General features: G+C 39.0%; 1 protein-coding gene across 1 annotated transcript in view; it reads right to left on the bottom strand.

The window, feature by feature from the left end:
- PIK3CG (phosphatidylinositol-4,5-bisphosphate 3-kinase catalytic subunit gamma) overlaps positions 1 to 13,127 on the bottom strand; it is a 29,317-nt gene extending 16,190 nt beyond the window's left edge. Inside the window, exons 1-4 of the mRNA XM_082484340.1 lie at positions 11,118 to 13,127; positions 6,683 to 6,748; positions 6,353 to 6,578; positions 1,805 to 1,908 (exon numbers count right to left, since the gene is read on the bottom strand). Coding sequence (XP_082340466.1) covers positions 1,805 to 1,908; positions 6,353 to 6,578; positions 6,683 to 6,748; positions 11,118 to 13,121 — 2,400 coding nt within the window. The 5' untranslated portion in view covers positions 13,122 to 13,127. The remainder of the gene's footprint in view (positions 1 to 1,804; positions 1,909 to 6,352; positions 6,579 to 6,682; positions 6,749 to 11,117) is intronic.
- Positions 13,128 to 14,081: the final 954 nt, after the last annotated feature.

Below are 14,081 nucleotides of genomic sequence, written 5' to 3'. Positions count from 1 at the left end.
AAAATAAGAAAATTAATTCTCTATTTAGTTTTATTACAATTTTAACATTGAGAAATTCAGCACTGAAACTAGTGAAATACCTTTATTTCAGATGTTTTCTCAACTAATTATGTATAATACAACTGAGTATGTAATACTTTCTATTCTGGAATTCCTGGTTCATTGATGAACATTACTATGTACAATAATGCCATCTAAAATAACAGAAACAACTGCACATCAGTGCTTGAGAGCTGACAGAATCAAGGACATCAGGGAAGAGTACTTTGGAATATTTGCTTCATAGATTGAGGTTCTGAGCTTGTAGTTTAAAACAAAAGAGTTTTTACCGTCCTTGTTTTTAAAAAGGAAAGAAGTTGTTAAATCTTTTAACTTATTAGAAACACTGATTTTCCTTCTAATATCTGGCTTAGACTAGTCAAATTGTAGGGTTTGAAGATAAAGGACAAGTAGCACTTGGTAGACTGAAGATGAAATGATAGTTTACCAATACAGTTTGTTACATCAAATATTTTTGTTCATATGGTTTTTGGGAAAAAAAAAAGGGCTCTAACCCATTTATTTTTGGACATAGCTACCTTCCCTTGTAAATCTATTGCTTCCTTCATCTTGGAAGGTCCTGGTAGGGCTGCATACTTCCTAAGTGAAAGAAAACTAGAAAATCCAGAAAGATCTTTTATTTTATTTTGAAATCCACTTTTTGTCATGCAGTTGGTGATTTCTGCACACAAAAGACTAAAGAGAGAGAAACACAATCAAGAAAATATTCTGTATTTCTGAGTAAACGGTGTTTGAATTGACTTCTGTACTGACAGTACCTTAGTCATGCCCAACTAGGAGGTATTTAACTGTCTCAGCTTGAAGATACAGGCTCATAGCCTGTCTATCAAGGCACAGGTTTATTTAACAGAAACATGGTGATCCAGACAACTAATATAAGTTACCCAAATGAGTACCCTACTCTTCAGCAATTCCTTAGATTGGATGGTCTGTCTGTCCTTAGCTAAGAGAAAAATCAAGGGATTCTTTTCTTGTAGGGTCCTTGCTGCACATCAAGTGAATCCAAGCATCTTCACTGTGCTTCTTTACCCAAACTTCACATTGCATAGTAAATGCATGCGCTACACATCTGCTGATTTATTAATCTGTTTTTTAACTCTGAGGCGACATAAGCCACTGCAATCTCACCACAAAAATGGAGGCAGCAACACAGAAAAATCCAAGTGTTTCTTAATGTATTTGTAACAACATCTTAATGTATTTTCTAATAGAAGCAACAAAAGCAACATAGAGATATTGCAAAATCAGAGATGTCAGGCAGACATTTTTGTTAGTAAGATGAAAATCTGGTCCTAAACCTTAATGCCAGACATGAATCAGTGTAAGGCAGAGAAAGTAACAGAGGGAACAGAAGCTGAATATCCCAAAGCCCCTGAAGTCAGATAAACCAGCTTTATACAGGTATTTAATGTAAAAAAAAAAAAAAAAGGCAATTACCTGGTCAACTCCTGGATTAAACTAATGGGAAAATAATAAGTGCCATTTAATGATTAGGATTTTATGGGTTGTTGCATTTTTTTTAGTGCATGGTACCATGTCATTACATTTAGAAAAAATGCTAATAGCTTTGGTAACAAAAACTTACTTAGTCCATAAAATATCATTGTAGTCACAGTTAAATAACACCTTTAGACATATTAGCAAAATTTTTTATTATTATTATTTTTATAAATTATATTATTAAAATGACACATATAGGAGATTTTTTTCGAAAAGGATTTGTGGAAACTCAGAATATGCTTACCACTAGGGCTCCTGCTCTTAGCCCAGGATCATATGGAACCCTAAAACTTTCTGGGAGTTTGCTGCTCTGTAGTTTTTCAAGCTTTTGTCTCAGCTGTGCAATAACTGCAATTACAAGTAAGAAAACACAATGAAATCAAAAGTTGGAAGGCAAAAAAGTTATAGGTAATCAAACTTGTTAAGCATCATGATTTAGCTAAAAATCTCATCTGTTTACCTACTTTTTAAATTGCTTTCCTCAAGGATCTCCTGATTTGAGGAATGGAGGAAGACACTTTAATTTGCACTATTAATGGTCAGGGCTGTTACAGATACCTAAAGGTAAAGTCTTCAAGCACCTTGCAAGTCATGTGCCTTCCACACAGTGTTAGAAACACTGTACAATGCTTGGTGTTCTTCTGAAGACTCAGAAGATTACATTAAAATGCTACCTTTCATTTAAAAAACAAAAAAAAACACAGCACAACACACCAAAAAATATTTCGCCCTTATAACTGCCAAGGAAATGTTGAACTATCTACGCTGAATGCTCTTTCAGTTTAAAACTATTGTCCTATCACAACAGGCCCTGCTAAAAAGTTTGTCCCCGTCTTTCCTGTAGCCCCCCTTCAAGTACTGAAAGGCTGCAACAAGGTCTCCCTAGAGCCTTCTCTTCTCCAGGCTGAACAACCCCAACCCTCTCAGTCTGTCCTCATGGAAGAGCTGTTCCAGCCCTCTGATCATTTTTGTGGCCCTCCTCTGGATCCGCTCCAACAGGTCCATGTCTTTCCTGCGCTGAGGGCTCCAGAGCTGGACGCAGTACTCCAGGTGGAGTCTCATGAGAGCAGAGGAGAGGAGCAGAATCACCTCCCTCGACCTGCTGGCCATGCTTCTTTGGATGCAACCCAGGATATGGTTGGTTCTCTGGGCTGCAAGCTCACATTATCAGCTTGTGTCCAGAAAATGAAGACATTTCAAAAATTGCTATCAAATTAAGAAAGCCAAGCCAAAACAATTACCTTAGAACCCACAGAACACAAATGTTGCACCTATCCTAAAGGCTTTTAGAAAAGAACTACCTAGCAGAGCGAGGTGACAAATATGGTATCTCTTGTGGTAAAAAATAAATAAATCTGAGAGCAAGATACAGGAGCTATTAAGTGGACTTTATAATTAGAAACCTTTCAAAAGGTTTCAAAGGGTTACTCGGCACTGGTGAGGCCGCACCTCAAATACTGTGTCCAGTTTTGGGCCCCTTCTGGAGCATGTCCAGAGAAGGGCAACAAAGCTGGTGAGGGGTCTGGAGAACAAGTCTTATGAGGAACGGCTGAGGGAACTGGGGTTGCTTATTCTGGAGAAAAGGAGGCTGAGGGGAGACCTTATTGCTTTCTACAACTACATGAAAGGAGGCTGTAGTGAGGTGGGGGTCAGTCTTTTCTCCCAAGTAACAAGTGACAGGACAAGACAAAACAGCCTCAGGTTGCACCAGGGGAGGTTTAGGACGGATATTAGGAAGAATTTCTTTACCAAAAGGGTTTTCAAGCATTGGAACAGGCTGCCTAGGGAAGTGGTGGAGTCACCATCCCGAGAGGTATTTAAAAGACGGGTAGATGTGGTGCTTAGAGACATGGTTCAGTGGTGGTTTTGGCAGTGCTAGGTTGATGGTTGGACTTTATCGTCTTAAAGGTCCCTTCCAACCTAGACGATTTTATGACTCTATGAAAAAAAACCAAACAAACCAAACCCTAAACACCCCTAGATTGTAGTAACTTGGGTCATGAAACAGCTTTCTAGAATGTAACTATTGATTTCCTAAACAAATCTAGCTTGATTTCAGTAAGTCTCCTCATTGTAATGTAATGTAATTTCAAAACTGTATGCCAACCAATTGAAGCTAATAAAGATTAGGAATTATCTTATTTTAAAACACAAGTTAAGGTGCTTGCTAAAACAACTTCAGGTTCATCTGGCTTAAGAACAAAGTGCTATGCATTTTAAGAGAAGAAACAGCTGCATAGACAAAACCTTGGGAGACAAATCGCCTAACAGAGTGGTGATGAAAGCAGATAATCCTACGCAAGCTGTAATATGTCGATCTTAAGAATGTATTTATTTATTATTACTGGCTATGTTCAATATAAGCAAAGAGATTACATGAAAAGTGAAAGAAATAGTTTGACAGCACGATTGCTACTGGAGTAGTATGGGCCTAAGAGGACAGAATTTATTCTTAAAAAAATCCACAAATACTGGAAGAAGAGGCTGCATGATGGAATGAAATGAAATGCAAGTGCAAGGTCCTGCACCTGGGGAGGAAGAATGCTAGGCACCAGTATAGGTTAGGGACAGACCTGCTGGGAAGTAGCTCGGAGAAGGATCTGGGGGTCATGGTAGACAGTAAATTATCCATGGCCCAGCAATGTGCCCTTGTTGCCAAAAAGGCCAATGGAATCCTGGAATAGGGAAGAGTGTGGCCAGTAGGTTGAAGGAGGTCATTCTCCCCCTCTACTCTGCACTGGTGAGGCCACAACTGGAATACTGTGTCCAGTTTTGGGCTCCCCAGTTCAAGAGGGACAGGGAACTGCTGGAGCGAGTCCAGCGAAGGGCAACTAAGATGATTAAGGGCTTGGAGCATCTGCCTTATGAGGAAAGGCTGAGAGAGCTGGGACTCTTTAGCCTGGAGAAGAGAAGGCTGAGGGGAGACCTTATTATGGCGTACAAGTATCTAAAGGGTGGGTTGAAGGAGGATGGAGCCAGGCTCTTTTCAATGGTTCCAAGTGACAGGACGAGGGGTAATGGGCACAAGTTAGAACACAGGAAGTTCCGTTCAAATACACGGCAAAACTTCTTTACGGTTCAGGTGACAGAGTACTGGCACAGGCTGCCCAGGGAGGTTGTGGAGTCCCCTTCTCTGGAGACTTTCAAGACCCGCCTGGATGCAGTCCTGAGTAATGTGCTCTGGGCAATCCTGCTTTAGCAGGGGAGTTGGGCTAGATGGTCTCTAGATGTCCCTTCCAACTCTGAAAATTCCGTGATTCCGTGAAACAGTCTGAAACATTCAGCCTGAAAATATAAACAACTATGAACATTAGAAACAATGGGGCAAAAAAGAAGCAATAAAGTAAAGAAGAAATTCTAGGACATAAATTTTTTAAAATGCAAGTAGAGGGTGCCTGTAAGAAAAAACATATCCTCAATAATCTGAGAATAAATTAAATTAGATATAGCATTAGTAGGACACTCTGCAGTTTCAGGAAGCCTTATTCAGTGAAAATGACAATTATATAAGTCATCTTTCAGTGTTCTGCTGTATATTACATACAAAGACTCTTCAACTTCAAAACCTGGTGGGTGTTAATGTGATTGCTTTCACCTGAAACTTTTCTTCTTTGCCCACATATCCTTCAAAGATAATGTATTATGGAAACCACTGCTGTTACAGACATGTACCTCTGCAAGGCTGTAAAGTTTCTTTCCAAAACATGGGATTCTGACCAAATATATTTAGATTATAGAGCATTTTAAGATAAATTTTAGAAAGTTGTTCAGAAAGATTATTGTATATGGGGGTTCAGTAAGTCCCCTAACTCACACTATGTGGTAAAGTAACTGATATTATATTATATATTGAAGAATAAATTAATATTTCCTTCAAATTTCTTTTGAAACACCACTATGTCCACTTTTGCATAAACAGAGTGGAACAGCTTTCAGAACCAAGGGCTTCCTGGCCGAGAACATACCAGGCTGAACACAGGAACAGCTAGTCTCTCTACAGCTTTTAGAATTTGGATATGGTCATATGTGTTCTTGCACTTAGTCCCAACACCAAACAACTAACAGGAATGATGACAAGCTTTTAAGGAAGTCGGGGGGGGGGGGGGGGAGAGGGGGGAGGTAGGGAAAGGCAGGCAAAACCCAGAGGTCAGCAGGGATTGCATAACCCTACTGTGGCTTCCAAAGCAGTGCTTACAGGAACTAGAAATAACAATACCACATCTGTGTCTCACAGGACTCCTGTTCAGCACATCACAAAGCCCCAAAGATATGCTCTGTATATTCACTGATGATCCACCAGCTACTTTCGTGTCCTAGCAGAGGCTGTACTGGACTCCTCCCTGGTCTTCTTGCCAAGAGTATTTTAATGACTACTTAGGGTAAGGCTGTGTTTCTTGGCAATTGTCACTTTTTCTCTTTATTTCCAGTTAATATTTGTGTCCTGGGATTGTTTCTTTTTCCAGTGCTGGCATTCAGAAAAGGGTACAAGAACCTAACCTTCCCAGTCGCATGGTGTTAGGTTCAAGAAGGTAAGTCAAAGCACAGGAATGTAGTGGGTGTCTATAATACTGATGTTCCTCCCACTTTGGGGTGGAACAAGCAAACAAGTGCATTATTGCTTCAATCACTATCAACTTGCGCTGGACCTTTATAAGAAGTAATAATGGTGTCCTTTGACAGTAATTTACCCATGAATTTTCTAAGTAAACAGTATATTTTGCTGCCTAGATTTTCCCACCCAAAGAGAAAAAAAAATATTATTACAAATGAAGAAACGCCTGTTAGTAAATACCTTGAGAAGTGACATCGTACTTTTCTGCAGAAACTGATTTTATCTCCATTGTGACTTTATGCAGCAATTCAATTACTTGAACCTGCTTCATGAAATCATGTAGCATTGCTTTTCCACAGCCCCTAAGATAAGCTTCTAGGATGACCGCAAACCTCTGTTGGTAATGCATGGACTGGGCAATCTCGCTTCTTAAGAACCAAAACAAGAAGTGACCAATTCTTTTGTTCTAGAGGTAAAGAAAAATACTACAATCAGCATGCATTTCTTGACAAAGGATTTTAATAACGCCAGCAACTTTAGCATAAGCTGGCTGTATTTTGAAGTACTTACTCTCAAACCCCGTTTTAGCAGAAATCTGGCTAATGCACTGTCATGATACGGCTCAAATTTCACAGCCTGAGTAATACAAACATAGAAGACATGTTATTTACACATTTAAGATCCCATTGCACTTATACTTTACTGATGACATCTAGAGAACACACTGCTGCAGGAGTAAAAAATGTGCAACAAAGTACGTCTTCCGAGAAAACAAGTTGGAAAAAACAAAGCAAGACTTCTCTGTGATTCGAGAAGCATTTTTTCTTTGCAATAGATTCTTTTCAGGTATATTATTAATGCGACAAATAAAGCAACGCAGGGAGTAGCTAACCAGCAATACTGATCTGAGCACATGAAGGCATGTGAACAAAGCAACATCGTTCTCAGGCCGTAGCAAAAACCAGCAAGATCAGAAAATAGTCTGCAGTCTAACTAACACTGAGAAGGCTTGAAAAGATTATTGCCAAATGAAATGACATATTTATAATCATTCTTTAATGAAAATTTTCAATAATCAAGCACTGTTTTTTCTACAACATCCGTCACTTTGGGACTGGGGCACCAGAGCTCACTGCTGGGTTCCCCAGCAAGCACAGGATACGGGACCAGCTTTTTGGAGCACCTAATCTCAGGCATTCTGGCCTTTAGCCCTTAAATGAACAACAAAATACAATAAAGGCTCTGATGCCTCTGATCCTATATTAATGGAGTACAATTAAGAGGAAGATTTTGAAGATTTTGCCAGAGGTTTTTTTTTTTTTTAATGACTCCGTGAGCACAGATGTATTTTTTCTCTTCCAACAGCCGCTCCCCTCCACCCAAGCCCACAGATATTTCCAAGCTACTGTGAAAAAAGGGTGGAAAAAAAAAGTCAACAACTTTTTTGAACTGTCAGGATTGGAATTTTTTTTGCTGTTATTCTCTCCCCCATCCCAATAACCAAGTGAATTGGTCTACCAGAAAACTATCACACTTCCAGGCACTGGGCTGTGCCAGGGAACTTGTCCACTTCAAGTGGTTTTTCCAGCAGCTTCTTTCCTGTTGCTTGGGGGACTCAAGTTTATAGGAGGTTTGTATTCAGATTAACGGGGGGAAAAAGGTAGGCATGCATATCCCGTGGCAAGAAAAGAGAAATAAGAAGCATACAAGCTCTGGAATAGTCTCACAAAATTCCTGTCCTGAATAGACGGGGTTGGTGAATGGCTTCAGGTTCTGGAAACAGAGCGCCAGGAAGCAGCACATACGGAGATTACGGGAAAACAAAGGGATGTGCCGAGAGCCGGGTGCATGTAGTACGCTCAGCTTTCAGAAGCAACAAAGTATGCAAACCTCTAGTGATAGTTATTCAACAGAATATAATGGCTCTTTCAAGATCACTGTGGTCTGCAGCTTGCAAAGAAGCAACCAAGCCATCAGCAGAGGTCTACTAAGCATCATCAAGCAAATCACAAGGGTTTATAAACTCTTAAAAGCATTGTGGCACACAGTTGTATTTTTTATCATTAAAATAGCAACATTATTTCTGAAATATAAATCATCCTATGGGTTTAGTCAACAGAAAACAGAAAAAGAAAATAAAATCCGAGCTTTTTCAGTCACCCTTCTAGAATGAACCAACTTATAAAAATGCTACAAAGACTTGTTCTTTCCAGCTGCTGGCTAAGAGACAGCCACAAAAGCCAAGCACCAGACTTGCCCTTCTACAGTATCATAATTCTGCAAGAACTGTCTTGACTGTCTCTGCAATACAGTTTTGTTTCCCCAAGTAACACAGTCTTATTTAGGAAAGATAATGAGAACTCACAAATATAAACTCATTTTAAAATATATATATATCCTTTTACTTTGTGTATGAGATTATGAGGTATGAGGGGTTTTGTAATAAAAATTAATTTTCACTGCAATAAGGCACTCAAAAGCAATAATTATTACATAAATTCAAATGGATTTGGTTACAGTTCCAAGAAAGCCTATTAACCTCATTCTGGTATATGTTGCTGAATGTTCTCAGTGCATATCCTTGAAAAACAATTTAATAATGAAATACAGCCAAACAATCAGCCATTGCTTTGAAACAAAACCTCCTGCAAATATATTCTAACATAAAATAATATTAGAAAAATGTATTATAATCATCCTTATTTTGCCTATATTTTAGAAACAACTATTTAAAAAAGTCAATCCTATTTTTCTTTTTTCTTCACAGAGGCAAATATTAATGTTTGAATAGCAACAATAAAAGCTAGCCATTAAAAAAGTCTGCTGGCACTTCATCAGGTCCCTGCACATACCTTTGCCTTGGCAGTTCAGCAGGAGACGAGCTTTATTCACTGCCATATACAAGCAGTACAGTCGTTGGGTTTGTTTTACAATGGATTTTGTTGTATTTTAACTATCCTATCCATGTTTTATCAACTTCACAGAGCACAACAGACCTTTATAGGAAGCTCAATAGGTTTATTTATGGCATGGCTGCTTCTATTTGGGATAAACCTGGGGGGAAATAAAATGTTTGTTTGATTTCTAACTCTACTGGGAGGTAAAATGGGAATGCCCTGTGCAGAGTGAAAAAGAATCAGAGGATTCATGAAAGCATAAAGCTTTCATGAAGGCATGCATGTGAAAAGTGATGACCGTTTGTAGAAGAGACATCTCGGACATGTCCATTAGAGCAGAGGAATGGCTGACATCCATTCTCTGGAAAATGTGGATTCTGAAATAAACTGTGGTACCAATACTTTGCTGCAGGATGCTGATAGCCTATGCTCCCTTGTTAGCCAAGGAAGGAAAGACACAGAAGCAGCAGAGAGGTAGAAGTTGGGATCTAGTATTTTTTTTCTTTTGGGGGATGGCAATCTTCTAATTTCTTACAACATCTCTTACTAAAAATGACACAGTGAAGTTAAGTGTCTATGATTTTATGCTACAGTAATTTAATTTACTGTTAGAGAGATTATTCTTTTTGAAATTCTCCAGACTTGTACTTCCTGAAAACAAATAATTTCAAAAACAAATGAAAAAAAAAATCCCCCATTCTCTTAGGCATTTTGATATCAACCAATCACCATCCGAAACCCCTAATTTGGATACAAAAGCAAATAAAATTGCTGAGCCACATGCAGACAGCAAAAGCTCACAAGCCAAGCATATAAATAGCAGCAGCTACGTGGGAGGCCCAATGAGGTAACCGTAGCGGCTCCTTTGGTTAATGCAGAAGTGCATACATTCTGCCTGGGGAGCCTAATCTTCAGACAAGCAAAGACAGGGCTAAAAAGGCCTTGTTTAAATCACTACTGATGCGCAGCAAAATCTGAAATACTAATTTCATTTTCCTGGGAACCCAGTGCCTCTCTGAGCCCACAGAAATTAAAAGCCCCATCCCACAGGTTCCCAGGCTGCAACAGTTCCTTTTTTAAAAAAAAAAAAAAAAAAGAAAAGAAAAGAAAAGAAATATATCTGAATGCCAATTCTGTCTTCTGATTCTTTGAAAAAAGTATTCCCTCCTCTGCCGGGTGACAGCCTTCCCGCATGAACCAGAGCCCTGTCGGGTGTGAGAAGCCTGCGGAGTCGCCTTGATTCAGGGGATACGTTTACCAGGAAGAACCGCAGGGTTACACCTTTCATCAGCCATCAGATGAGACTTTGTCTCTGACAGGCTGCGCAGCTCCAGCACTGCCTTGAGCAAACAAACCAATTTTCTTCTATAACTGATACAAACTTTCCTGATGTTTCATCTGGCAAATCTGTACCCAAAGTGCTTCAAACCAATACAGCAGTGATTCATTGCCACTAAAAACACAGTTTTTCACCCAACCTCCCAGAATAAATTACTCTTATTATGGAGTCCTAGCAACCCTTTATTTACTTCTTAAAAAATTCTGGAAGATTCTAGATAAATTTGGTCCCCTTAACAGTACAAGACTGAAGTCAGTGCCATATACTATGTAACTACACTGTTATTCTTGACCTAAAATCCAATCCCAGATGTTTCTTCAGGCCCTGCCTGTGTCAACTTCTGCCTTTACTTTCTTTCTGTCTACACTCTTTCTAAATTATTGGCAAAGCCGGTCAACAATTCTTCAGTGCTATGTGATTCAGACTTGAATTAGATTAAGACCTTTGATTAGGATTAGAGACAGCACAGTTAGGATTTGCTCCCATCATAGCATAGCTAGTATTGACAATTTCCAGAAAAAAATACTACTGTGAATGCAAGCTGCAAATTGTAAGACACAAGGCAATGGTAACACAAAAATAAAAACATAGGTGAAAGGCGAATGTAGAAAGTGTGTTTTGGGTTAATTTGGTTACTACCACTGCTTTGACTAAACACTGAAGACTTCAAACCCAGGGATTACTAACAAGACCTACTAAGATGGGAATGATGATGGGCTAATGCAAATATACCTGGAAAGCGGAGCTCAAGAATGCAAGTAGACCTTACCTGCACAAGCTGTAAAAGATAATGAAGAACATCGTCATCTTCTAAACTTTCCAGTTTTTGAACTGCCATTGCTCGGACATTTTCATCTGAAAAGTTACAGTCCAGAAGTTGCATTGTGAGTCCAACATCTAAAGTGCTTTGATCCCAAACCTCCTTTTTTGCTAGCAACTGGTATGTTTTGGCCACTATTTCTTGTTGTCCCCATTTCACAGAGCTAAGCAGCTTAGGATACGCCTTGGGGTGCTTTATGCTTTCATATCTGAAGTGCCACAACAGTTCTTTGTCCTCAGGAGAAAGTGGATTGAGTGGGTCAGTTGCTATGATCTCTTCAAGTTGCTTGCGAAGCTGGTTGGGCATTTCAGCTCGTGTCCTATCACCCTGGGGGTCTGATGTTATCCTGTGCTTGGGCAAGGCAATTGGGTGACAATATTTGTCCAGCACAATAGAGATAGCCATTGAGTTTTCTTTATCTGGGTTAGTTGCCGATGTGAGTTTGTCTGCATTGATGCTTCCTTGTTCTTCTCCCTTGCCTGGAATTTTCCACATGTGAAGCACATACTCCCCACTTCGTAGCAAGAACCGGTGATCTATCAACAAAAGATTTACATAATAGAGAAGCTGAGTTTTGCATTTTGAATCAGAATTGGGCGATTCGTGTGACTGAAGATTCGTCTTTGTAGACAGTCCCTGTGCTTTGCCGCAGTATATCTGAAGATTTAGGAGTGCTCCTTTAGGCAAATCCTTGATTTTGATATCAAACTCCAACCAAATATTCCACAGAACCTCCTCAGTAAAAGGCTTTGATGAAGTCCTCCTCTGTGAAAGGAGCTGCTGCCCATGTTGAATGTTAGCCTCCACAAACACCGTAAGATCAGTATTTCTCGGTAAAACTGGAATATCGATGCCAATTATTTTCACCCTAAATTTCCTATTACAATCCCACAAAGAGATAGTGAAGACTTTCTCATGATCTTTTCCATCGATTGTCAATTGTTCATGATACCCTGTAACTCCTGTACAGTCATCCACCAAGGGCCACTCTTCCTTCTGAACCTCATCCTCATTTGGGTCAGGGGGATTGTCTAAGACAAGGTGGATTTCTTCCCCATTCTTAAGGCATTGTCTTATCCAATGAAAATCTTTGATTGGTGTTTCTCCAGTAATGTACTCATCTCTGCCACAAATCCTGAGAACAAAATCTAGTTCACTATGATCTTCAGGAATGTCCATCAAAGACTTTTTCTTTGCCATCTTTGTGAAAAAGCTGTGGAGAATCATATCTGGAGTATCATCTATTGACACTTTAATTTTTTGGCTAGTTGTTCCTCTATGTATGATTATGAAAATGTTATTATTAGTGATCTTTTTAAATAAATATTCTGGGAGTGGCTTAGATGTAGTCCATGGGTGCATTGCATACAATTTAGGATCTCTACAGGCTACCTCTATCATTCGTGGAGTAACTAATCTGCGACGGGTAAATTCTAGTTCATCATCATGCACGTTGCTTACATCAGTGACATCATAACCAATTAAATCGTTAAGCTGCCGCTGAAATTCCTGAACTTCTTCTGACGGTTTTTGTTTCTGGACAACATAGATCTTGCCTACCTTCTTCTGTAACACTTTCCAGTACAATATGCAGTCCAATGTCTGTAATACTTGATGTTTATCATAAATTTCATACCATTGCCCTTTCTTCTGATACTGCAGAATAAATTGATCTGGGGTGAATGCGTGGTAGAAGTCTGTAGTTTGACTCATCTCTATTGCACGCATCCAAATCTGTGCTTTCATTTGCTCAACCGTACAGTTGCCAGCTATTTCAAGTAACATCATTTCTGGTACTTTAGTATGTTTATTGCTGGTAGGTAAAATGAACTCAATGGATATCAGTTCCATTGATGACAAATTACTTGATGTGCAATGAGGTTTCATTCTTCTTCTCCTTCGTTTGTTTTCCTCTCTCATAACAACTGGCTGTTCATCATCACCCAACTCCATGCCAAAAGAAATCTAGCAAAACATACAAATACTCGGTTACTCTCTCATTTATATTTTTCTTTAGTCTTATTTTTTAACTCTTCTTAATTAAAATCACAGGTCAATCAGAATCCTGCTATGCATACGTTTTTTATATTTCTCCCTCCCCTTAATTTCTCGTCATAAATATTTGATTTACATAAATCATCTCAGATGTAATCTATTCAATTCAACACCAAATATAAAAAAAAAACACCAAACAACAATAACCCTTCAATGATTAAACAATTAGAGCTTTCAAACAGCCTTCCCAGATCTCACTGAGGATAAGCAGTCTGACTATATATTTCCTCCACACCGATTTGTTCTTGCCTCTACTTGATCAAGCACTGATTCTTCTACTGCCTCACCTGTTTTGATGCTGCTGATATTAGCGGATTTTCATAGAAATCAAAAGACGTGCTACTGTGTATGAGGAGAACGTAATCCCACCAAGCTCCAGGAATGACAGAAAGTAACAAAACAAGAAATTTATTTGCAGACTGGACAGAGGTGAGCCTATTCCCATTTTCCCCTTCTCTTTTTAGCGATGAGGAATAAGGACTTACACCAAATAAAGCCTTTGGGATTCAAAAGTCAGGGGCTACTTCTGAAAACAGATATTTAACATCCATCTAAATTCAAGCCTAGTATCCTGAGATGTGCTTCTTTTAAATAAACCAATTCACCAGACTGATAACATCCATCCATTTAAAAAGTAAATACTTCCAGTATAAACTGTTAGTTTGTTAGAGAAGAAAAAACTCCCAAGCTGATGCCGATTTATTACCCTATACATGAAATCAAATCACACCTGAAACACATGTAAAACAACTCCGAACACTAGCAGCCTACCTTATCAGCTTTCAATAAACAAAAAATATTGTTGCTCACAGTTAATCTCCATTGAACAACAATGAAGTGGAAATTATTCACCGAGAA

This window comes from Vanellus vanellus, assembly GCF_965231255.1.
Source record: "Vanellus vanellus genome assembly, chromosome: 1".
NCBI lineage: Eukaryota > Metazoa > Chordata > Aves > Charadriiformes > Charadriidae > Vanellus > Vanellus vanellus.
The sequence above is the reverse complement of the archived record's forward strand: the minus strand, read 5'-3'. Positions and strand labels throughout refer to the sequence as shown.